At 39.7% G+C, this 26,982-nt stretch overlaps 1 protein-coding gene across 2 annotated transcripts in view; it reads right to left on the bottom strand.

Annotated features, from left to right (window-relative positions):
* The window catches only part of Htr7 (5-hydroxytryptamine receptor 7), an 80,660-nt gene extending 54,134 nt beyond the window's left edge, over window positions 1–26,526 (bottom strand). For both annotated transcript variants that reach the window (XM_020184949.2, XM_020184948.2), the window contains exon 1: window positions 25,877–26,526. In XM_020184949.2, the coding sequence (XP_020040538.1) occupies window positions 25,877–26,427 (551 nt within the window). In that variant the 5' untranslated portion in view covers window positions 26,428–26,526. The remainder of the gene's footprint in view (window positions 1–25,876) is intronic.
* Between the last annotated feature and the right edge of the window lie 456 nt (window positions 26,527–26,982).

Below are 26,982 nucleotides of genomic sequence, written 5' to 3'. Positions count from 1 at the left end.
TTACATTCTTTATTGTTATTGGGAAGAAGGAGAGCAGAATGGGTAAAAGTTTTGATGAGAATTGTTGAATATGAATTCAGACCACCACTACTGCTTGGTGCTAAGGTCTAGAGGCTGTCAGACATCATAGCTACAAGATAGGGATAGCTACTTTAAAAAAAATTTAAGAAAGTGGTTTCTGATCATTTGTTTCAGTTATCTCTTTAGAATCATAAGAACTATAGATACTAAAAGAAGATCCCAAGCAGCTGAACTAGAACTGAACAGAGATCAAAATGTCAACCTAAATCCTGTGGGACACTTCCACTGAGTCTGTCAATTCAAAGGCCAAGTGTAACACCCTGACACTATAGCAAAAGCAATTATCTCTTTGCAACTTATCAAAAAAAAAGCTCTCTTGCATCTACAGTTAAAACACTTATCCATTGTAAAATCCTGTGAGAAAGGTAGCATCCACACGGCTTTACAATGTAGAAATGGAGGTGTACAAGGAGTAAAAGGACGCATACTACCTCTAATAAGGAAGTCTCAGTGTCAGAATCAAAATCAGGGCCCTCAGACTTCAAATGCAGTGTGCTTCTATTTTATCACAGATGTGGGAAATAAACAGAAAACAAAATCTACACATCAGCAAAATTCTAGTTAACTTCATCAGGTTTCAACAGCCAAGAGAACACCTCAGAAGTTGAAGAAATAAGCACTACTCTCCACAGTTTACATGATAACTGCTAGCTTTAAACTACCCTCCCTCACTATCAGCAACATAAATATTCAATCATTCACCAAATATTTACTAGCTGTTTATCTTGTGCCAGTACTAAAATAACCCAAACTTGAACACCATTCAATAACTGTTACCAATAAACAGTGCAGTGATAGTCTTCCCTTGGCGGCAAGAAACAGATTCTCTGCCATTTTGATTTGTGAATGTTATTAAACTGATGAATAGTTTGCATTTCTTAAAGAACAAAAACCATTTACCCTGCAAGGCATTAATTACACTCATACACAAATCATCTGCTTACACAGCTTTTAAATTTGTAACCAGATACACACAGAAGCCCATTCCTGGTATTTTTTTTATTCTGGAACAGTAAAGACAAGGCAAAAGTCAGATAAGGAATTGCCCATGTACAGCTGACCTATGACCTGGATAAAAATCATTATGGGAAGATTTGGACCAGTGGAGATACTTCACACAAAAAGGAAATAAAGAAGACACCCACCCCAACTAATGTGACATTCACTGATCTTTCCCTACTTGGGTATGCAGGAGGAACATACCCAAGACAAGAAAGCAGTCTGTGTGCCTTCTTGGGTCTGCTTCTGCCACTTAGCATCTGCTGTAAACAGGCACTTTTGTTCTCTGTCTTTGGTTTTCTCCTCATAGAATGTAAAGGGTGGACTATACCATCTCTTAAATTCTCTATCGGTCAGGATCCTGGCAACAAATAGACTGCACATTCAAATTAGGATAATTCAAGAAGACTGTTTACAAAAGGATACACTGGAGTAGGGAAACCACAGAGGACAGTGACACCCTCCCTTCACCCTCTGATACCTTCCCCTGGTCTCTCCATTGGCCACACTCAACCAGAAGCCAGAGAGCATGTCAGTTTTCCAGGAAGAGAACAGACTGGAAAGTAGACTTGGAGATGTGAACTAGGACAAGTCCCTTCCCATTTTAACATTTTCCCCATGTTTGTCTGGTAGTTGTACCTCAGGCATGCCAAGCCTGGAACTTCCGAGCAACTAGAAATAAGTGTGGACCCACATATACACCAGGGTTAACCCCTAATCTCTCACTGTCAAGAATATTGTAAGCAAATTGCTTGAAATGGGGCAAACGGGGTCCTGGGGAACAGAAGGTGAGGGTGATCTAACCAATGTACAATATAAGCCTATTTGGAATTGTCACAAATCCCCCAATACAACAAATTTTTACTAATAAAAAAATTTTTAAGAATATTGCAAGCAAAGAGATGAATGAGATAAGATACCCCTGTTCCCAAGGCTCTCATGCCCCTAGGTGATCCTCCATGGCTTGATACATTACTTGACTTTCCTCTTTAACAGAAATAGAATTTTCCATCCTCTTTCCTGTGAAGACAGCAGCTCTGAAACCAGACACACTGGGTTTGAGTCCAGGTCCCAGGGTACCCTGGGTAATATGATTAAACCCTTTAAGCCTTTCCTCATTTGTAAATTGAAAATAACAAAACCTACCATGGGGCTGTTGTGAAGATTAAGTAAGATGTCCAGTGTGTAATGCAGGGTTTGGCTAATAAATTGTAATATCTATTATTAATCCCTTATTGGGCATGTACTTAATAAGTCTAACAAATCTTAGAAGTCCATTAATGACTTTTGCCTGAGTTAACTTCCTTTTCTTTCATTCCGTCTCTAGGAACTTCCTTCACATGACTTTTGGGGTTCCAAAAATGCCACAAATTGGTCAACAATTTTTACTAAAGTAATACAATAAATGAATTTGTTTGAAGACTTATTACCTTAAACAATAACAAATTAATTGCTTTCAGTGGGAAATTGCTCATTTTGAAAATATGAATCTTTTACATTGAGAATAAAATCTAAATGAAATAAAAATCAATCACCACCATTATGCCACTTGAAAAAAATGCAATTTAGAAAAAGGAAACTTGGATTCTTGTCAAAATACTTTATTTTTGCTAGTGTCTTTTATGACTACATAAACCTATTTTAAATAAAACTTGGGGGATTGCTAAAATCCATAGGTACAATAAGAAATGACAAGGATGAGTAAGAAGCACCATAACTTCAAAAGGGAGTGTGAAGTTCTCAAAATTTCAAGAATATAGACATCATTAGGTTTTGTCTATCCAAGGAGGAAGGAGGGAAGAAATAAGTAAGGGGACTGTTGGTGACACAGAGTCAAGAATCCAAAACATCACAATTGAGCTGCATGCATCCATCTGGCTCATCCACATATCAAGAGTGCACTTTGGTGCCTGGCACTGGGGTAGGCCTTAGGTGGACAAATCCTATACTTCCTTGAGACACTGTTTTTTTCCCTTGGAGTATCCAAGGTCTACAAGGGGAGCAAACTCAATAAACATCCACCCAGAGAGTAAGATCACATTGTGCTATATTATGAATGAACAATATGGGAACATGAATTCAGGAAAGAGGACTGTAACAGCTTGCTATCAGTTAGCTTTTACTGAGAACAAAACTTTGTGGCTTAAACAAAAGCCATTTATTCAACTTGCTATTCTGTGGGATGGCTAAGCTGTTATGGTCCAGGCAGGTTCAGTTCATCTCAGCTGAGTTTTCTTATGTGTCTGTGGTCAGGTGACAGATCTGTGTCTGAATAATTTATGATAACTTCATTCATATGACTGGCCACTGGCAGTCAAGGGAATAGGCCATGGGTTTCTCATCATCTAGCCAATGGGCTTTTCCCAAGACAGCTACCCATCACAGGATACCCAAAAGGAGCAAAAGAAGGCAAACTCCAATACACTCCTTTTTCAAGTCTCTCCTTACATAATGTTTGCCAAAATTCCATGAGTCAAAGAAGGTTATAAGGCCTAAGCCTAGAGATCATGTGAGAACAACAGCAAAGTCACACTTCAAAGGGCTGTGTGTGTAGCAACGGGAAGAATTTGTGGCCATTTTTGCAGTATATCACAAAGGTGCATACAAGTGATATTTGAAGAGAATTTAAGCCTACTAGTAATTTACTAGAGTAGGAGTTATTGCCTTGAAGAAGAATCAAGACAAGAACCTGCATGGGAATATAAAAATGCCACCGTGGTGGGGGGAGGGAGGGAGGTGGCACAAAAAATGTATACACATGTAAGTAAATATAAAAATGATAAAATAAAAGGAGAAAAGAAAAAGTAAAAAATGCCTTCAATCCAGCCAGCATATAACAATGAAAAGTGTGTGGTTTAGAAGACTCTGGAGGTAAGGTTAGAGTTCATTAGATGATTTCCCATGTTGTATAGGTATATTTGAGGTATCTATGACTATAGTGGATCCTACCATACTATTTCCACTCTCCAGTCTTGCCTTTGGGGCTTGGAAGCTAACCTGATAAGGCTGCTGGGGATGTTCATGTAGTGAGCTGTGCAGGTAAAATCCCATTATACTGACTGCCCTTACAGGAAGACCTTAATGGTTGAACATCCTGGGAGTTGAATCAGCAATGTCTTCATAAATCATGTGAGGCAGAGCTGTGCCTTCAAAGTCACGGAACAACTGTTCCTGGCAGTTGTGATGAGGTTCCCACTCAGAAAGGAAGGAAACAGATCTATCAAGGCAGAGCTGGGTCATTCACAGCCTGGCTTCCACATCCCCTTTTGCCTTCCTCTGCCCACATGTTTCATTCCCGAGACCCAGTTAAATTGTTAACTATTATTTATTTACTCATCCAAAAAACATATTGAGTACTTTGCAAATGCTAACAATAGCTGGAAGAAAAGAGAGATGAGTAAAACACCCCTGCCCCCCAGGACATCAGCATTTGGTATGTGACAGACACAGAAATAGAAACAATTACATTTAGTATGATGAAAAAGAAGGAAGCTCAGAGAGAGCCTGAAACAGCTTCCCAAAGACCATAACACTTTACCTAAATATCAAAGAATATGTAGGAAACAAACAGACATAGAAATGGTATTCCTGACAGAGGAAACATCTTACACTGGAGCATGGAAGAAAGAAAGGACATGTTGATGCCCAGGAAGTACATAAAGAATGGGCAAGAGTAGAGTTAGAGACAATTAGGATGCTATCTGAGGTGGACGATGCACCACAAACCCTCCCCTCCCCATTGACTAAAACATTATAGAAACCATCAATTATCATCTCTTCTGACTGACCTGCTGATTCCACCTCATCCGTTAAGTGTGAATGGATTCAGGTTCCTGATGTACCTCAAGCCACATCTGAACTTGACCATGAATAGATTTTGGTCTTGATTTCTCACATTAGTCCACAGGTAGGGTAGTTTTGAGGTAGTTGTGGCATTCCATGAAGACTCATTCAACATCCTATATAGCCTTTTCCCAAAGATAAATCTGATTTACTTATTCCCTTTAGAATTAAAGGAGAGTCAAAAGGCACATCAATGAGTCCTCCCATTCAAACAACTCTCTAATCCCACATGCCCTGACTGGTAGTACCTAAAGCCCTAGTGTAGCTCAGTACAGAATGGCATTAACATAGTATTAATAACAGTGTTGTCTATCAGTGGGCATTTTATATAAGTCAGGCCCTTGGCTAAACACCTTATGAATATAATCTCATTAAGTCATCACATTAACTCTATGACATTTCTGTCAACATGAGGAATAAGGTTTAGAGATAATGGATAGTGACTTATGTAAATTTACAGTTCAGAAAGTAAAGAAAAATCCAGAATGGCCTATATCCTATCCCCTGCTTTCTATTTGAACAGAGCTGTCTGCACCCTAAAATCCTAGTACTGGGTTTTTTTGGTTTCTATAGGAACATTGGTCTAAACAGAGCCTGCCCTAGCTCCAGTTTCCCTATTCTACCTCTAGATTTATCAGATTCATTTATTCATTCAGGAATATTTCTGTACCTTAACTAATATGTGTGAACCTGTAGAAGATATCAGACATGGTCTCAAGTCAAAAGTATTTCTACTCTAATAGAATATTCATTAATTCATCCATCCATTCATTCAACTAAAAGGAGTAAGCGCCTACTGTGTGCCAGTAGGAAGCAGAATTGAATAATGGAGTCAGAGTTCTTGCCCACCCTTGTGGAATTTAAGACATGTACATAAGCAATATGTAGCAGATGTGGAGCTGGAATCCAGGTTTCCTGATTCCCAAGGGGTACCTGTCAGAAAAACTTCTTAGAAAAGTTGTTTTTTTAGTCACTGTACCTTCTTCTTTTCTCCCACCGTCTCTTCACTTCACTCCAACTGGGCTTCTCTCCCACTGCTTCACTGAAACTGCTCTTCTCAAAATCACCAATCTGGCTCCCACTCTCACAGCCAGTGCAGTACATTGAGCTTCATAGAGACAGTGCCAGAGCAAGTGAGAGCTGGAAGGGCACTGGGCAACTCTGTGCCTCACTTAGGGAAAAAACTAAAGATGGGCAAAGGAGATCCTAAGAAGCTGAGAGGCAAGATTTCATCATGTGCATTCTTCATGCAAACTTGCAGGAAGGAACACAAGAAGAAGCACCCTGATGTTCAGAGTTCTCTAAGAAGTGCTCAGAGAGGTGGAAGACCATGTCTGCTAAAGGGAAAGGAAAATTTGAAGACACGGCAAAGGCAGACAAGGCTCGTTAGGAAAGAGAAATTAAAACATATTCCTCCTAAAGAGGAGACAAGAGAAGAAGTCCAAGGATCCCAATACACAGAGAGGCCTCCTTCAGCTGTTCTGTTCTGAGCATCACCCAAAATCAAAGGAGAACATCCTGGCCTGTCCATTACTGATATCACAAAGAAGCTGGGAGAGAAGTGGAACAACTCTACTACAGAGGACAATCCTTATTGTCCTTCAGGAAAGCTGAAGGAGAAATACGAAAAGAATATTGCTGCCTACCAGGCAAAAGGGAAACCTGATGCAGAAAAAAAGGGAGTTGTCAAGGTTGAAAAGAGCAAGAAAAAGGAGGAAGAGGGGGAAGATGAAGATGAGGATGAAGAAGATGATGAATAATTTGGTTCTAAAGCAGTTTTTTCTTGTCTATAAAGCATTTAACCCTCTGTACACAACTCACTCCTTGTAATGAAAAAAAATTGAAATGTGAGGCTGTGTAAGATTTGTTTTTAAACTGTACATTTTTTTATAGTCAATACACTACTGAATGTATCTTTAAATAGCCCTATCCCGGTGGTATTTTCAATAGCCACTAACCTTACCTGGTACAGTATGGAGGGTGTAAATTGACACAGAAATTTAAAGCAGGTTCTTTTTGGTGCACAGCACAAACTAGTTTTATATGAGGATGGAAGGTTTTTCATCTTCAGTTATCTCTGATGCAGCTTATATGAAATAATTGTACTGTTAACTGAATACCACTCTGTAATTGCAGAAAAAAACAGTTGCAGCTGTTTTGTTGACATTCTGAATGCTTTTAAGTAATACAATTTTTTATTTTAAAAAAACTACCAATGACATTCACATCACCAAATCAACTACATTCCATCTTTGTCAAAACATTTCCCCCTTAACTTCCATGACAGCACAATCCGCAGGTGTTTCTATATCTCACTCATCAGCCCTTTTTAAACTTTGCTGTCTTCTCCTCTTCTCTTAACTCCTAAACATTTTATCTCACCAAGGCTTGGTGTTCAGACTCTCTTTCCTTCTATTCTCTCTCACATCATTGCTTTAAATGTTAAATACAATGGCACCCAAATTTGTGTCTTTTGTCCTGACTTCTCTCTGGATTCTAGATTCTTATACCCAACTGTCTACTGATATCAAATTTACCACTTAAAATACAACTATTTCAAGCCCCAGTACTGCCAGAATAAAATAAAGCACAACTCTTTATTTTTTAACCACTAGTTCCACTCCTCTTGAATCTCAATAAATATCATCACCATCTACTGAACTGCTTGAGACTAAAGCACAAGAGTCACAAGCCCCACATCTAGTCCTCAGCACATCCTGCCAATGCACCTCCAAGACAGATCTGGAATTCCTCAACTTGTCTCCATCTCCACTACTCCCAATCTAAACAAACCTACATTAACTCTTGCCTCAACTATTGCAGAACAGAAGCCTTCCCATGGATCTCCCAGTTTTCATTCTCACACCCCTCCATTTCATTCTCCACAAAGTAACCACAATGAGCTTTTAGAATGATAATCAGACCATGCCATCCTAGCCTCCAAACCCTCCAATGGCTCTATTGCACTTAGAATAAAATACAAACACTTTGCCTGGCCTGAATCCCAATATAATTTGTAACTGTTTCTCTAACTTCATCTCTTTCTTCATTTTCCTTTGATCCCTCCACTCCAATCACACTGGCCCAGGGCCTTCATACCAGCTGCTATCTTTGCCTAGAAGGTTCTTCTTCCTCATCTTAACATATTCAGGCTCTTCATGTCATTTTTATCTCAGTTTATATGTCACCTCCTCAGAAAGGCCATGATCACCCACTCTAACACATTACACTGTTTTAATTCTCTGTGTGGTAATTAGTGCTAATGAATTTGTGTGTGTGTGTGTGTGTGTGTGTGTATGTGTCCAAATTATCTGATTTTTGCCTGTTTCTTCTTACTAAATATATGACCCAAAAGAGCAAACAGTATATTTGCCTTGTTTAGGATACAGAAGAGTAACTAACACAGATTAGGGAATCAGTAAATGTTGAAGAAGTAAATAGATAAGTCCCCTATAATCCCTATAATAAGAAAAAGTAATTTTAATATGTTAAAAAGTAGATAATAAAGGACTATCACCCTTGTGATCCAGAAAGGAAGCCAGAGTGGTAGTACCTAGAAAACTATCAAGTATAAAGCCACAAGGAAATCCACTTATCAGCAGGAAGAATTTTCAAAGATTCTTATTGAAAACAGCAGAGAGACTGCAAATGAAATCGAAACAAACAAAATACACATTCCTCAAAATAAAATTCTGCATTCAGACAGCTAAATAAAATTCTATATTCAGGCAGCTGGACCAGACCAATTAAGGCTGGATTGGGCATGCCCTATGAGTCTCCCCATGCTTCACCATAAACATTGATAGCCCCCTTTAGGTTGATAGTTCTGCCTGATGTTTCAGATGAAAGAAACATTTGGAAGGAAGAAAGCTGTCCAGCTGCCTCTATCTTTCTCTGAAAGAGTAGAAAATATTATCAGAATGCCCAGAAATATAGAATGCTCAGGAATTTGAATCAGAACAGAAGCCATGATGAAAATAATGCAAATGGCTAAATGGTCAATAATAAAGCTCCTCAAACAGAAGTGCTAGAGATTCCCCAAGGGCCCACAGCTGCTCAGCCTGAGACCAGCATCCTTAACTTTAACACGCATCAGAAAAGTAAGCACTTTATGTAGGATCCAGGGGCCACCATTTTACAGCAATCCTTAAAAATTCTTTAGGCACAGAATGGCTGCTGGAAAACAGACCACAAAATAGTTAGTTTTTATTGATGGAAGAGCTAAAACATCCCAATCGTTTGCAACCAGAAGTTAAATGACTCATAACTCCTTCAAGAGAGGTCATATCACATAGCAATTAACTGTAGAGCAACATCTATAACCGACCTTTTTAATGTTCCAAATTTTCTGATAGATGAATAAAATAATTTCAATTTACCCTCAACTAGATAAAGACTTGAAGATGGTCTGTCTTTTTTCATATTTGCATCCACAATACTTAAACATCTAGTAGACAAATAAAGATTTACTTATTTAAAAAACTCACCATCTTATCTAGCTTACTCATGCATACAATTCTCTTTTGCTCACTCCTTTTCTCTCTCTCTCTCTCTCTCTCACACACACACACACAGTGAGTGAGAGCTCATTGCTAATATTGTACCACGAGGAATGGATCTGCTGTTCCTTAATGACCTCATCTTAACCACACTCAAAAGCTAACTGATAAACTAGAGTGAGGAATACCCTGGATCCACAACACAGGAGTGAGACCAGATGATCAGATGGTCCTCCTTCTTTCTCCTGCCTCTAAGCACAAACATATGCCAAAAACCTAGGATACAAATATACTGAGCATCCCAACACTTACAGCAACCACCAAAACAAAGACAAATAGCCATGACGATCAATACATGGAGTTTATCCTATACTTTTTTTATCCAACAAGATTCAACTTACTAGGACTAATCAAATTTTTCTTGCAGAGATTTGACTTCTCTATGCACAGCAATCGATTCCTTACTAAATGACTAGTGTATTGTTAACACAACAATGATAACTGATCACATTTATCAGCACACAGTATGAACCAGGTATGTACTGAAGGATTTCTCACCTGCCATCCTGTATAACTATCATAAACCTATGAGGAGGTCTTAGTATTATCTATTTTACAGATGAATATCTTTATCTCAAAGAAGTTAAGTGAAAGGCAGGGGCATAGTTCAGTGACAGAGTACTTAACTAGTATGCACAGACCCTGGGCTTAATCCCCAGCAACTCAGAAAAAAAGAGAATAAAATTAAGTGACGTCTCCAAGATCACAGAACTACAAATATCAAATCTGAAACTTAAACTTGGGTTTGTTGACTGCAGCACCTGGGCAGTATTCATCTTTAACTTGTACATCCTTATCTCCATCACTAAATACAGTGCAAGCTTCAAATTTGGGCACCAAAAATTGCTTAGAGGCAGTCTAAGACTAAAAGTATAAGTCACAAAGCAAAAAGCAACTATGGATTCAAGTCCTAGACTGCCTTGTATTAGATCAGTGATCTTATTAATGTTTGTTAACCTCTTTAAGTTTCCTCATCTGTAAAAAGGTTATAGAAAATAATAATAATGTCTTCATGTCAGGACTGCTTTGAGGATTAAGTGAATTTAGCACAGTGCCTAATGAGTGTTAAGACCTCTTACAGAGTCACAATTCTCATCCATAAACTGAAACCCAAAAAGCTCTGAAATCAGACCTCTTTCTTAAACCAGTGGTATTACTTTCCTATTGCTATTATAACAAATTACTATGAAGTCAGCAGCTAAATGCAATATGAATTTATAGTCCTACAATTCTTTAGGTTAAAAGTCTGATGTGGGACACCCTGGCTAAAGTCAAGATGTCAACAGGCTGAAGTCTTTTCTGGGGATTCCAGGGAGGACCCATTTCCTCTTCATTTCTTCTGGCTTTTAGAAACTACTCCCATTCCTTGGCAAATGGCCCTCTTCCATCTTCAAAGCCAGCAGTGGTGGACTGGATCTCTCTCTATCACATCACTCCAACCTCTACATTGATTGTTGCCTCTCCTTCTCTGGATGTTTTGCCTCCTCTTTCACTTTTAAAGACACTTGTGATTATATTAGGTGCAGGAGAGACTGTCTTAAAGTCAGCAATCTTAATTCCTCCAGCTAACTTCACTCTCCCTCTCTTTGCCATGTAAAGTAATATATTTACAAGTTCATTAAATTGGGATGTAGACATTTGGAGGGTCCATGATTTTGCCTATCAAGCTGGTGGCAAACTTGTCTGGCAGCAAAACTTAACTTGAACTGATATGACTATTTTATAGTCTATTTTCTCCAACAAATGCAAAATTTTTATTATAGGATGCAGCCCAGACCCTAGTAGAGGTGTCTCTTAGTCTATTTGTGCTATTAACAAAATTGCACAGGTTGAATGATTTATAAACAATAGAAATTTATTTTTTCACAGTTGTGGAGGCTGGGAAGTTTAAGATCAAGGCACCAAACAGCCTGTTATCTGTCAAGGACTATTGTCTATGCTACTGGAAGTAGAGTCCTTAGCACTTTTAATTCTAATGAGATTAGAGAGCCAATTCCAGAAACTCTAAAACTGATGAAAGACATTCATCCTTAAAATTATGCTCCTGTAGATCAAATCCCAGTACCAAAATCTGTATTAATTAGGATTCTCCAGAGAGACAAACCCATAGAGGAAGGAGGTATGGAGAGAAGGAAGAAGAAAAGGAGGGAGAAAGGAAGGGAGAGAGAGAAAGAGGGAGAGATTAAGAAGATGGAAGATGGAATTTATTATGGGAATTGGCTCATGCAGTTTGGGAGACCAAGATGTCTCACAATAGATATCTGGAAACTGGAGAACCAGAGAAGCTGGTAGTGTGGCTCAATTCAAGTCCAATGCCTCAGAACCAGGGAAGCCAATGGTGTGATCTCTATCCAAGGTCAAAGGCCTGAGTACCCTGGGACCACTGGTGCATATCCCAGAGTCCAATGGCCAGGGAAAATGGAGTTTTTGTGTTCCAGGACAGGAAAAGAAGGGTGGTCCAGCTCCAAGAGATAGAAAAAGAGTAGAGAATTTGTTTCTATGTTGGGTGAGGACAGCGCTTCCATACTCAGCCCAAATTCAAATGCCAGTATCTTCCAGAAACACCTCACAGATACATGTAGAAAAATGCTCTATAGCTATGTAGATATTCCTTAATATAATCAAATTGGCACCTAAAATTAGCCATCACCAGATGCAATGTGATACACATACATTGAATTACATTTCTAAGATCCCAAAAGTTCTGAATTCTGAAACATATCTGGCCCAAAGGGCTTTAGATAAGTCTGTGCAATTATACTAATATTATAATAATAACTATTATTAACATCAGCATCTTCTCTATAAGGCAAGAGAAAATGCTACGTGCTTGACAGGGTTCATAAAGCAGGTACCAAAAAACCGCAAAAGATCTGAAATCACAGCATCCAACCCCAGTCAAATCTGATTCTGCTTCTTTCTTCCTGTGACTCCCTAAGTGAGCTAGTTAACCTCTATCAGCCTCCTGATCTTACCCTGCAGGGGTGAGAGTAGTCACAGAGTCATCAAGAGGTTTAAATGAAATGAATCATGTAAAACCCATGGCAGTGGGCCTAGCAACAGTATTCAGTCAGTAAGTGGTATCACTCCTGCTAGTTATGGTTCCCTACTTGAGTATTGCTTTCATACCTGATACCTATGACTTTCCTTCTGGGATGCATGAGCTTCATCAAAAATGTGTTTATTTACTGAAAGAAAAAAGCGCTAAGATTTTAATTTAATTTTGCCTGCAATTTTCAATCTGCTCCATGAAACAGCAATGATGGTAACAGTCGATTCCTGGCTCTAAGCTGCTAAAGCTTTCACTTCACTGCTAATGTCAGTGTTTTGCACATTTGTGGAAAGCAGCAAGGAGCTCACCAGTTTACAATGCCTTGATTGGACCATCCTGGGTTTTTCCCACTACCTACACCTTGCTTCTGTTTTCACCAATCTTCTAGTTCTAATTTGCTTTCCCAAGTACACTTCTCTACTATCACCAAGAAGAATGTTTTGTAGGAACCTGGATAATAAGAAGTTAAGGACTAATGTATGGATTTGGGGATTAGAGGCACCATTTCTTCCTTTTTTTTCTTCGTTCTCTTCCTTCCTCCTATGATTGATATACAAAGACAAACTGAATCCCTACTACATGCCAAGTATTCTGCTGTTCTTTTTAAGTCATCCAACCAAAAACCAGGAATTGTGCTGCATGTTCAGGCATTGGTAGCAATCTATGGAAATGGGTTCCATTCATAAAATATGGCCTGGCATAGTATCAGGTGGGACCGAGGAATATAATCCTCCAACAAGACAAGCCAGGACCTGCTATGCAGATTGTACAGATGATCCCACAATCATGAATGCATTACAGTTAATTTCACAAACTGTTAATTACAAATTGGAGTGACTGCTGGAAGAAAAAGTGCAGGATGTATTAGTCTTGGGATTCTAGGAATCCTTCCATGAGACACTGATATTTAATGGAGGACCTGCTTGAAGAGTGATAGTAATTAACTAGCCAAAGAAATAAAATAGTGTTTGGGGCAGGGGAGGAGAGGAATGAAGAGACTTGAAGGCCCTGAATATCAAAATATCAAGGATCTGAAAAATCACAGTTGCCAAAATACAAGAGAAATGAGAGGAAGCAGACAGGTTGACTGGTAGATAGGAGAACGAGATTATAAGAAAGTAAAAGAGAGAGCTAAATCTAAAGTAGAAGTTGGAAAACATCAACAGGGTCAACAGGGTCAAATCTTTTTTATTTAATCCCTGAGTTAAAGATGGCTTGTGTATTTTTAAGTAGTAGAAAAAAATTAAAAGAAGAGTATTATTTGATAATGTGGTAAAATTTTATGAACTCCAAATTTCAGAATTCATAAATATTTATTAGGACACAGCCTTACTCACATATGGATATATTACCTATACTTGTTTTTATGTCACAATGGAAGAGTTGAGGAGTTGCAACAAATATTATGTGATCCATGAGCCTGAAATATTTATTGTCTAGTCCCTTATGAAAGAAAAACATGTGACAGCTCCTGAGATGATCAGAGGTTAGAACATCGATCTTTCTGGATCACATTAAAGATTTAGGATCTTATTCCAACAGTGTGACATAGAAGAGTGACATAATCCAACACTACCCAAACTCATCTGAATGACTAGGGAACCTCAAAAATATGACTGCATGAGTTCTGTGAGTGTTGTTCAATGGTAGAGGGCTTATCTATGATGTGCAAGGCCCCAAGTTCAATCTCTAGCACTGCACTGAAAATATTTGCAATGCTGGAGATCAAACTCAGGGCCCTGAATACATGTGTATCTCCCCCAGACTCTGAATTAATTGGTCTTGGGTACATACAGGGCTTTGGAATTTGGGGGAGGGGAGGTTGTCCTAGCTGATTCTAATGTGCAGATAAGTTCATGAACTGTGGTTATAATCGCATTTTCATGTTTTAATGATAACTCTAGGATTCTCCTCTGGATACACATTAAAATCACCTGGAGGGTATGATATTTTCAAACATATTGATGCCCATGCCTATTAAAATGACATCTGAACAGAAGGTCCCCAAGTATAGGTACTTTTTTAAATGCTCAGGTGATTCTAATATGTAGCCAGAGTTTTGTACTCTACATTAATGGGGCCTGAGGATATAGAGTGATCCTACTGAAAGACAACAGGGACTTGGGTTGAGTTGGGGGAAGTGGAAAAACAATCATCAGGAGTTAGTAACTTGTTAGTGAGAGTGAGTTGCTTTGGTGGAAAGTTTGAAAAATGACACTCAAATATCTAGAAAAGCACATAGGTGCAAACTGATGCCACTATTGGGATGGGAACTTTGGAAGAGGAAAATGTTTAGGGGAAGAACATCAATTCTATTCTAATGTAGTATTGAGAAGGAGGGTATCTATGGGAAGGTTGGTCAGATTAAAACTATAAGGGACTGGAGTCAAACGATAACTTAGAATGCTTATCCTAATAATATCCTCCTTGCATGGCAGGCAATGGCTACAATGATGTAATGGAACACTAATGGGCTTTGGAGTTAGACACTGTTCATGCCACATGTAATGTATGTGAGTTTCCTCAGCTTCCTCCCCTATGGAATGGGATTAGGGTTCATATATGTCATGTTCACTTTTGATCATCAGAGACACTCAATAATAGACACTCAATAAATACCCATCCAAATATGTTGGGAAGATTCAATGAAATACATGTGTTAAGTATCTAGGAACTTAACTAGCAAAAACACACTCAAAACATGGTGAGACATGGTTTCTCAAGCCTGTAATCCTAGCTACTGGGGAATCTGAGATTTGGAGGATTGCTATTTGAGGACAGCCCAAGTTTGCAAAACCTGATCTCAACTGATGGCTGGGCATAGTGGCATGCTCCTGTTGTGGGAAGCCTAAATAGATGGATTATGGTCTAGGCCAGTGCAGGCATAAAGCAAGACCCTGTTTCAAAAATACCAGTACAAAAAGGGATGGCACAGTAGCTCAAGAGGTAGAGTGCCTGCCTCATTTGTAAGAAACACAACCAAGTGGGGGAAGAAGCCAGTACTTAAGTTCAATAGTTGGGATTGAGTTCAGGTGCATATATAAACAACACAATGGTGTCTGTTCAATAGTTGTAAAAATTCAGGATTCCCGAAATCCATCCTCCACGATCTAGGCTACCCTTCCAGTGAACTGCTTTTTCTTCCCAAGTATGACCCTTGTTATCCATCTTGACCAGTATGGCCAGAGTTCTAGCTACCTGCTCATATTGCAGGCAACAAGGCTAGGTAAAAGGACAAAAAAAGAAAAGGGCACTCAACTTCTTGAAGGAAGTTCCCAGAAAACCAAAACATAGTATCTCTACTGATATCGCTTGAACAAAATTTAGTAACACGGCCACACCAAGCATCAAGGGAAACTAGGAAATGTATACTTTATTCTCAGCACCTATAGCCCCAGTCAAAATCAGGAATTCCCATAACTAAGTAAGAAGGTGAGAGTGGAGGTTGGGGTAGACAACAGCTGTATCTGCTGCAAAGGGTGAAGTCTTTTTGACTCTGTCTTCTCCAATGTGATTCCCTCACTCAAAAGGCCTCCTGCTCCCTCTTTCTGAACTCACTCATGCACTGATTCTCTGCATAAGCACTTGCCACAGCTCTTCTTCCCTTGCTGGACTACTTTCTGACCTTTTTATCGCCAGTCAATTCTGCATTTCTTTTAAGAATTTATCTCTATCATGGCCCATGTCTCAACTTTTATTATGTTCCTTAAATACATACATACATATACATAAATGCATAGTTCTTGAATAGTTTTGAACACAGTTCCGCCTATATAAACTGTATGTCCTTAGACAAGTCACTTCTCTGTGAGTCTAAGTTGCTGCTACAGCGTGTGAGTATATTTCTCACTTGACAATGCTGTAGGGAGAATCAAAGGAAGTTTTTGGTCTGTGAACAATAAAGCATTAAATGTCTATTAGCTGTTACCATTTCTCCCCTGAGGTGTTACTTCTCGTTAGTTAACAAAAGAAGAAAATTAAAGTTGTTTGTGGGAAGTGTTATTCCCCAAAAGAAAAGGACAGAAGACTTGTTTCTTCTCCTCCATCTCACTTTCCCTTAGCAAAGCTAGCAAAGAATTCGGCCAATTCTTAAAAACATATCTACAAGCTGCAAATTAATTTTAGAGATGAACAAAGATGACTTCCTTCGAAGAGAAAGGAAATCTGGAGAAGCAGAATGCCCGTGCACTGCTGATCACAGCAGAATTAAAGCCAACAGCAGAACTCAAGATCATGGAAGGGAATGAGTCATAGTACCTGGCAAGGAAGCAAGACTTCAGCCAGATACCAATCAGAACTAAACATTATGGCTCTTGGAAATGAGCCAGGTGAGTTCCTGTAACTGTGAACAACCCAAAGATAACCCCTGTCCTCATATATGAAGCTAAACACAAATGACTGCTGATGGCAGTTAAACAATAACTGCATCTGCTCAGATTCGATCATACATCTGATATAGATCCAGAAACACTTAGGGGTCATCAAATAAATACTTTTGTCTCTTTTTACTATAAAAGAAAGTGCTTGTGTTGGGAAGCGCCTAAAATATACATAGATGCTTTACAATAATTTTCAAAGTAAGCCCACATGTGATTACCAATCCAATCAATAAATAGCATCACACAATCTCAAAAGCATGTGTCTCTAACCACAATCTCCTTCCCACATAAAGTAACCACTGTCCCCATTCCCATGACCTACATTTCATTTTCTTTATATTTCCACTTATGTACTTCCCTAAACAATGTTCTTTGTTACTTAAACTTTTTATATGAGTAGGATCACATGTATGTATTCTTCTATACTTTGCTCCTTCTGCTCAGGGTTGTGTCTGTGACCCCAAAGTATTTATTGATGCAATGATATGGCATCTGGACTTGATTTAAGTTAATCAGTAATTCATAGTTTAATAAGATTTCCAAGCCAGTCGCCTGTGGCTCACGCCTGTAATCCTAGCTACTCAGGAAGCAGAGATCAGGAGGATTGCGGGTTGAAACCAACACAGGCAAATAGTTGGGGAGACCCTATCTCAAAAACACCCTTCACAAAAAAGGTCTGGTGGAGTGGCCCAAAGTGAAGGCCCTGAGTTCAAACCCTAATACCATAAAAAAAAGAAAAGGAAAATGTTTCCAGATAGTTTATATGTATACTCAAGTTTGAAAGTCAGTCTAGAATAGTTATTCTAGAGTACAAATATACTACAATTTATTTAGCCACAGTATTATTGATACATATATGCATTACTCCAAGTTTTAGGGTTTCAAGTTGTTGAATGTTATAAATATTCTTATAAAAGGTTTTTGGTGGACAGGAGTCTCTGATACATACCTAGTAATAAAATAACAGGAGCATGGGGTATAACTGTCCTCAACAATACATGACAACACCAAACTATTTTCAGAGTGGTTCACTAATTTACAATCCCACTATAAGTAGGAAAGTTCCCTACTTGCCAACATTTAGTATTTTTCAGATATTTTAATTGTTGCTAATCTTCAAGGTTAAACATTTTTAAGGTTTCCAACTTGGAATCGTAAAATCATCTACTGCTAGGCATTGTGGTACAAACCTATAACTCAGTAGTCAGGAGGCTGGGATTATAATCAATTTGATTAGGACAAAAATGTGGACAGCAAGACACACTGTACTATGATATGTGAGGAACACAACAGGGACAAATCAAGCTATCCTACAGAGTTTAAATTTTATCCAAAGTGAAATGTAAGGCTTTAAGCAGGAAGTTTACCTTATATATATATACATATATGTGTTAGTCAGATGCTCTACACCTTAAGCCACACATCCAGCCCCTTTTGCTCGGTTACTTTGGAGATAGGGTCTTTACCCAGGCCTGCCTGGACCAACATCCTCTAATTTATGCTTCCTGCTCTTGCTGGATGACAGGCACACACCACCACACCCAGCTTCTTCCCTTTGAGATGGGATCATATGTATTTTTTTGTTCAGGCTGCACTAAAACCAAGATCCTCCCAATCTCAGCCTCCTGTATCACTTGGGATGACAGGTGCATGCCACTGTGTCCAGCTGTTGGTTGAGGTGTAGTCTGGTAAACTATTTGCCCAGGCTGCCTTGTACCTTGATCCTCCCAATCTCAACCTCCAAATAACTAGGATTATAGGTATCAGCCACCAGCATTCACTGATTTTTGTGTGTATTTAAAATACTTCATACACAATTCACTTCTAGCTATAACAAGGCTACTTATGCTTCAGACCAATACTTCAGTTGGAAACAACTAAAGGACTAACACACACACACACACACACACACACACACATACACACACACATCTACTTATAGGCATCATAGAGTTGTTGATACAACTAGGACTTTAGGGGACAAAATCCTAGAGAAGACAGAAAAGTAAGCAAAAACTCCACAGCCACTCTTTCCCTTGGGTCATTTGCCAAAACTGGGTCAGGGGTAAAGAGCAGAAAGCCTCAGCCGAGATTTGTTATTAAGAGGCAAAAACACCAGAAGGGGTTTTGGCAGTCTTTTGGGACTAGAAAGACATAAATTAGGACCTAGGAGGCCAAGATCCTAGTGAGAAGGGAGGAAAAGAAAACTAAGCCCAGCACTTGGCTGGTGTTCCCCTCAGGACATTTGCTGAACTCTCATACTGTGTACGGCAGGAGTCTAAGAAGCCTTGAAGAGAGCTCTCAGTCAAAAGTTTTCAGTGGGAGTTTTGACAGTGTCACAGTTCTGAAGAGAGAAAAATTAGAGTTCTGTACTAGCCACAGGGAGAAGTCACTGAGAATACCCCAGGCTCTTAGCTGAAGTCCCAGTCGACATCCTAGAAAGTGGTTTCTGCCAGGGGCAGAGCTTTATCAGAAGTAAAACATGGCTTACATGGGAACATTTCAGTCCCTAACTGGATTAAAATCATCAATACCCCATTATGACTGCCTAGCAGCTATTTCTCTGGAAGAAAATATCATCCATAATATCTACATTTTTCATATAAATGATGAATACACAGTCAAAATTTACCAGACACGCCAAGACACAGACCAAAAACCCAGATAGGGGAGGGAGGAACCGATCACACAAAGAAACTAGAAGTGACTCAGATTTTAGAGTTAGTAGACAAAGAATCTAACTATAATTAATATGCTAAAATTATAACAATATGGAGACACTGGGTGAGAGTGTTAAGAAAGAGTAATATAGATTGGGCAAATGTGATCAAGGCATATTATATATATGGGTAGATAACACAATCTAACCTTTTGTACAATTAATTTATGCTCATTTTTTTAAATTAAAAGTTGGAGACATCACATGAAAAAGTACAGAATTTTGCCAGGAAATTAGAACTAATGAAAAAGGATCAAGAACCATAAATTATAATTACTGAAAGTATGAACTCAATACATTTTTAAAAGGTTGAACAACAGATTAGACATAGCAGAAGAAATGATTAATAAATTAGAAAGCAAGTCATAATTGTTCAAAACTGAAGTACCAGGAAAAATGAGAAATATAGAAAAGAGTATAAGAGAAATATGTGGTACATAAAAAGGAGTAAAATATATGTATATTAGAAGGCACAGAAGAGAAAGTATGAAACAGTGAAGAGATAAGAGCAAACTGATTAAAGATATTAACACACTAATACAAAAATTACTAGGAACCCTGAGCAGGGTTCACAATAAATAAACAACCAAAAAAATCAATTTTGCCAGACTGAGGGGCATCACAGTAAAACTGATTAAAAAAGAGAAAACCCAGCCAGACATAGTGGGACACATCTGTAATCCCAGTACTGGGGAGGCAGAGGTAGGAAGATTGTGAGTCCAAGGCCAGCCTAAGCAAAATAAAGAGACCCTGTCTCAAAAAACAAAATACATGTTACCATCAAAGGAATAGTAATAATTTTAACTTATGGATGATTTTTCCACAAAAATTATGGAAGTCTGAAGACAATGGAACAGTGCTTGTTTTTTTTTTGTGGGCCACTCCATCAGCCCTATTTTTGTGAAGGGTTCTTCAAGATAGGGTCTTGCTACCTATTTGCCTAGGCTGGTTTCCAACTGTGATCCTCCTGAGCTCTGCCTCCTGAGTAGCTAGGATTGCAGGCATGAGCCACCAGCGCCTGGCACAGTGTTTTTAAGTGCAGAAGGGAAAATTATAAATACAAAATTCCATACTCTGTAAAAACATTCAAAAATGAAGGTAAAAATTAAGACAGTTTCAGAAAAGGAAAAACTGACAGGATTTGTCACCACCAAACATTCTCCTAAAAATGCTAATGGAAGTTTAATTGAGCAGAGGAAAATGATCCTAGATAAAAGCCTGGTAATAAGGAAAAAAAGTTAAAATCAGTGGGAAAAGTATACATGTTGGCAAACATAAATATTCATTGTTTTAAACAACAATAAAAATGGGTTTTAAACTCATAAGTCTTTAGAGTTAAAACGCATGACAACAATAACACCAAAAGCATTAAAATGCTCCACCATACCTTACTACCCAGCTTTTGATTTACCTAAAAGAAATTTAAACAGGTCTATAAAGTTACTTGTACTGCAATAAATGTTTCATAATAGCCAAAAACTCAAAATATCCATCTACAGGTACATTGATAAATTATAGCATAATTATACAATGGAATACAACAGAACAATAAAAGTGAATGAACATTAGTAAGCTAAAAACTGAATGGTTGCTACTTTTTCAAAGGATTTGAGCTGTTCCCTGTAAAAGGTAGGGAATAGGAATCTTGAAGCCTTTGAAGAACAACATGGCTTTACATTTGAAAAGGCCAGGAAAGTATACTGGTATGGTAGGGCATGGTTAAGAAAAATCAGAGACACTTTTGGCAATGTAGCAGGATATAAAATTAACATACAAAAATCAGTAGCTTTTCTGCATACCAACAATGAAAAGGCTGAGAAAGAAACAATCCCATCCACAATAGCGTACGTATAAACTTAACCACTGAGGTGAAAGATCTTTACAAATAAAAAATCTTAAAGAAGAAAAAACAAAGACACCAGAAAATGGAAACACCTCACATGTTCATGAATTGGCAGAATTAATATCGTGAAAATGGCTACACTACCAAAAAACAATCTACAGATTCAATGCAATGCCCATCAAAACCCAATGTCATTCTCCGAAACAAAAATATCCACACTAAAATTCATAAATAAGCATAAAAGATCCCAAATAGCAAAATTAGTCCTAAGCAAAAAAAGAGCAACACTGGAGGTATCACAATACCAGACTTCAAATTATATTACAGAGCCATAGTAACATAAGCAGCATGGCACTGGCACAAAAACAGACATAAAGACCAACAGAATAGATGACCCAGAAATAAAACCACACAGCTATGGTGATCTAATCTTTGATAGAGGAGCCAAAAATATACACTGGAGAAGAAACAGCCTCTTCAACAAATGGTTCTGGGAAACTGGCTATCCACATGCAGAAGACTGAAAGACCCCTATCTCTCACCCTGTACAAAAATCAACTCCAAGTGGATCAAAGATCATAATTAAGACCTGAAGCATTGAAAATACTACAGGAAAAGATAGTGAAAACCCTGGAAAATACAGGCATGGGCAACTATGTTCTGAATAGGACTCCAATTACCCAGGAAATAAGAGCAAGAATGAACAAGTGGGAATTGTACATCAAAAGAAACAATTGCCTAGCACTGGTGGTTCACACCTGTAATCCTAGCTACACAGCATGCAGAGATCAGGAGGATTGTAGTTCAAAGCCAGCCTGGGAAAATACAGTTCACAAGACCCTATCTCAAAAAAAAATCACAAAATAGGGCTGGTGGAGTAGCTCCAGGTGTAGACCCTGAGTTCAAACCCCAATACCACAAAAGAAAAAAAAAAAAGGAAACAATTACCAAACTCAAGAGACAACACACAGAGTGGCAGAAAATCTTTGCCAGCTATTCAATGGATAAAGGATTAATATCCAAAATACATAAAGAGTTCAAAAAATAAAGAGAATAATCCAATTAATAATTGAGCAAACAAATTGAACAATTCTCAGAAGAAATACAAATGGTTAATTAGTTCAGAATTAATTTCAACCTAGCTAAGGTATACAGAGTTGATCATTTATACCACCATCATATACCCTGCTTTGGACTGGAACATATTAATTTTTTTTCTTTTTATTTGGTGGCACTGGGGTTTGAACTTAGGGCTTCATGTTTGCAAAGCAGGTGCTCTACCACTTGAACCACACTTCCAGTCCACAAATGGTTAATTAGTACATGAAGAAATATTCAGCATCCTCAGCTATAAAGGAAATGCAAATCAAAACTACACTAAGATTTCATCTCACCCAATCAGACTGGCAATCATCAAGAGAACAAACAATAAATGCTGGCAAAGATGGTGGGGCAAAGGAACCCTCATACATTGTTGGTGGTGCAAACACTATGGAAATCAGTTCTTCAAAAAACTAAAACTAAACCTACCTTATGACTCCACCATACAACTTTGGGGCATATATCTAAAGGAGTGTAAATCAATATACATAAGAGATACCTACATACTCATGTTTACTGCAGCTCTGTTCACAATAGCCAAACTGTGGGAAGAGCTGAGGTGCCCAACAACCATAAATGGATAAAGAAAATACTATATATAATATATTATATATACCATAAAATAATGATGATGATAATAATAATGGGACATAAATGTAAAAGGGAGACTGTCTGGGGAGAGTCAGTGGGAGGGAGAGAAGGAGAGGAAAGGGTATTGGAGGATAGGAGGACCAAAGTACAGTACATGTGATATTATATATATATATATCTATATCATGATACATAATGTATGAAGACCACATAATGAAACCCACCAAACGTGTTTGAAAAGGGGAGACAAGAGGGGTAATAGGAATATAATGGAGGGAATAAAGTTGTTCAAAGTACACTGCATGCATGTTTGAAATTATCACAATGAAATCCCCTCATATTATTAATGTATGCTAATTCACAATAAAATAAAATTAAAAAAAGATAAATCAGAGATTTTATTTTGGCCAGGTTAAATACCCAACAAACATCCAAATTCCTGCGATATAGCACCATAAGCTCAAAAGTTGGAATACTGTTATTCATCTGATTATGCTACACAAAGTACAGTGTAACCAATATTAGGTATTCAAGAGGGAATGATTAAGGGAATGAATGAAGATTAAATTGTTTAATATTTTCCTAACATATTTATATCATCTGGCATGTTCTACATTAGAACTGAAGACAATACTCTTTTCAAAAATAATACATATTAAATAGTAAATGCATTTTCCTTTATCTCATTTTCAAGTTTTGTGTGTTCATAGAAGAAAATCAATGCTTCTTCCAATTTTATCAATTTTTCATTCTACCTAAAGAAATACTATGCTCATCTTCTAAAATTATTTTTAGGCAAAATTCACCAATGGGGCAATTCTCATGGAGAAAAAAAAGGAGAAAATATAGGTTTATATTACCATAATTTATGATGATCATAAGGATGTAGTTAATGAAGACATTAGAAGCTCTTGCCAAGAAGAATTAACCTCTGCACTCTATTCAGGACACTCCTGCTGGTGCTGATCACAGGTGCATACTGAGGGAAGAACGTCTTTAGCTCAAACACAGAAAGAACAGGGTCTCAGTCAAACCTGAATGTGCCCACAGGAACAGAAGCACTGGGTGTCTTAGGACAGAAGTTAGCACAATGTGCTACTTATTTATCATTTATCAATTATGAAATGAAAAAAAAGATTACAAATGCATTACTTGCAGCATAAGTTGTTATTTGTTTTAATACACTAAGTTCCATACAAGGATTCCATTCATGCAAGTAGCACCATTTTTGTTGGCTGAACAGTTAGATTTCTGTACTTTTAATTCATGTATATACTTATTATGTATATTGAGTGCACTCTCCTAATTCCTGTTGCCACAGCCAGACTGTAAATGCGTATGTTTTTGTCATTCTTAACTACAGTAATTCAGAACTTCAGCTGCCAAGTTTGGTGCTAATATTCTCACATACGCAGTTCGTGCTCCACTCTTAAAATAATTCTTTGTTTGATGTCAGAAGCTCCTGTCATGACATCTAAAATGGCAGGATCAATTCTTTAAAAATCAAAATCATTAACTAAATGCAACTGCAATGTATTTCTTTTTCTTGAAAATATTCCCTTTCCTATCATTCCCTTTATGTCATAATTATAAACCTTGGTCAAGCAGCAAAATAGCAGAACATTTCAAATATCAACAAACCACAAATACCAGTGTTTTCAAAGAGGGAAACAAAGGAAAATCTCAGTTTCATGCTAGCCTATCCACTGAGGCACTGGCATTTTAGGTGTGGAGGCATCAATTATTTCTCTCATGTTGAAAGGTCTACTTACTAAAAGGTTCTATAGGTCCACTAAGAAAATAAGCAACTGTTTCTCTATATCATTAAACACAACAGGATACTAGTCCTGTGCTGGGTTTAAAACAGCAGCAGAATTCCAAGTGCAAATACTGAAGTGACAGAGCTGTTCTGCAGTCAAAGAGCATTGAGACCATACCTCAGGTTTTCAATTACTTAATATTTTTAGGGCCAAAGTCTAGCTCCATTTCAAAATCCCATCATCTTAGACTCCAAAGAAACCCCGAGGGTCTCCTGCTCTAATATGAGACCCAAAACAGCAATATTTTCCCTGGCACCCCTGACAGCCTCTGATTCAACTACTCCACTGGAGTTCTCAGGAGCAGGTTCCCAAGGTATATGAAGAATGACAAGAACCAACCTTTCAGACAAGGTGTAAGTAAGCTGGCATGAAACCGACAGAGTTCCACAAGAATGAGATTCAGAATTAGCAATCGTAAAAGTGCAATGTTTAAGACACGGAGACCCCAATTCTGGGACCATCCGAGGACCTTTCATTGGCCTAGGAGGTAGCTCCTACAATCCGGGGCCAAGGTGGCTTTTTTTCTCACTGATTTCTTAAAGCAAGAAATGCCTCTTTACAGCTCACAGTAAAGGTTTGTCAAGCCAGAGAGCATCAAATCCCTTCCTTCTAAAAACCAAGCTGAGGGACCCCCTGGTGGAACCGCTAGTGCTTAAAATACTCTAACTTTGGTCCTAATGCCGTCACTACAGTAAACCATAACATTTCTCAGCGTTTTCTTTCAGAAGTGTATATAGGCTATGCTGTCATTGAAGTTATCTGGTTGGTGTAGGGTTGATGCGTGTGGGGTTGTATTTTGAGCTCAGCCCGTGAAGTGTGGCTTGCGCACAGGCTGAGCTGCCAGCACCTCCCCAAGCCGGACCCCGGGACGGGGCGGCCGGGCCCTTACCTGTCGATGCTGATCACGCACAGGGTCATGATCGAGGCCGTGCAGCACATGACGTCCATGGCGATGAAGACGTTGCAGAAGAAGTGGCCAAAGATCCACTTGCCCCCGATAAGGTCCGTGACGCTGACGAAGGGCATGACTGCCACGGCCACCGAGAGGTCGGCCAGCGCCAGGGACACGATCAGGTAGTTGGAGGGCTGGCGGAGCTTCTTGACGAAGCACACAGAGATCACCACCAGGCAGTTGCCCGCGATCGTCAGCAGCGTGATGAGCGTCAGGATGGAGCCGATCACAACTTTCTCTACCCTGCCGTAGTTGATCTGCTCCCCGCAGCCCGAGACATTGTCCGGGGATGCGTCCCAGGTGGGCGCGGGGCTGGCCGTCACCTCGGGGGCCCCGCTCAGCAGGTGTGTCGTCCAGGAGCTGGCGACCGGGTCAGCGCCACCGTCGGGGCTCAGGTCCGGTAGCCCGCGTCCCACCTCTGGCAGGATGAAAGAGCGGAGGTGGCCGTAGAGGTCCGGGCGGCCGCTGCTGTTAACGTCCATCATCATGTCGCTGTGTGCCGCTGCCCATGGAGCCGGCGCCCCCGCCACGCGCTCCGGCTGCGGGCCCCGGGGCTTCACCTCGCCGGTTCCGCTCCGCCTGGCCCAGCCATGGCGCCCGCGCTGGCCGCTGGGGGGCGCCCGGCTCGGCCCCGCGGCCCCGCACGTCCCAGGCCCCCCAAGCCTCTGCGGGTGACGCGGGGGCGCGGCGGCGCGGGAACTCCCTGCGGGAGGCCCCGCTGCATCCGACAGATGCTCGGGACGCGCGGGCTCACGGGCCGGGCTCCGCTAGACGCACCGCAGCCCCGCAGCCCCGCAGCGGCGCTCGGCTCGGCAGAAAGCGCCGGGCGGCAGCGGCACAAGTTGCGGAGAGCGCCCCGCCCCTCGCGCCCGCCGCCGCCGCCGCCGCTCCCCTGCGGCAGCCGCGCCGCGTCCCCGCCGCTGCCACCGCCGCCGCCTCCGGCTGCTGCCCGCGCCCCGCGCGCTCCGGGACCACGGGCTTCCCCGGCTCCTGCCGCGCCTCCCCACTTTGCTGGGGGGTGGCGCTGCGCTCGCCTCCCGGGA

This window comes from Castor canadensis, chromosome 7, assembly GCF_047511655.1.
Source record: "Castor canadensis chromosome 7, mCasCan1.hap1v2, whole genome shotgun sequence".
NCBI lineage: Eukaryota > Metazoa > Chordata > Mammalia > Rodentia > Castoridae > Castor > Castor canadensis.
Note: the sequence above shows the minus strand (reverse complement) of the source record. Positions and strands in the feature narration are given on the sequence as shown.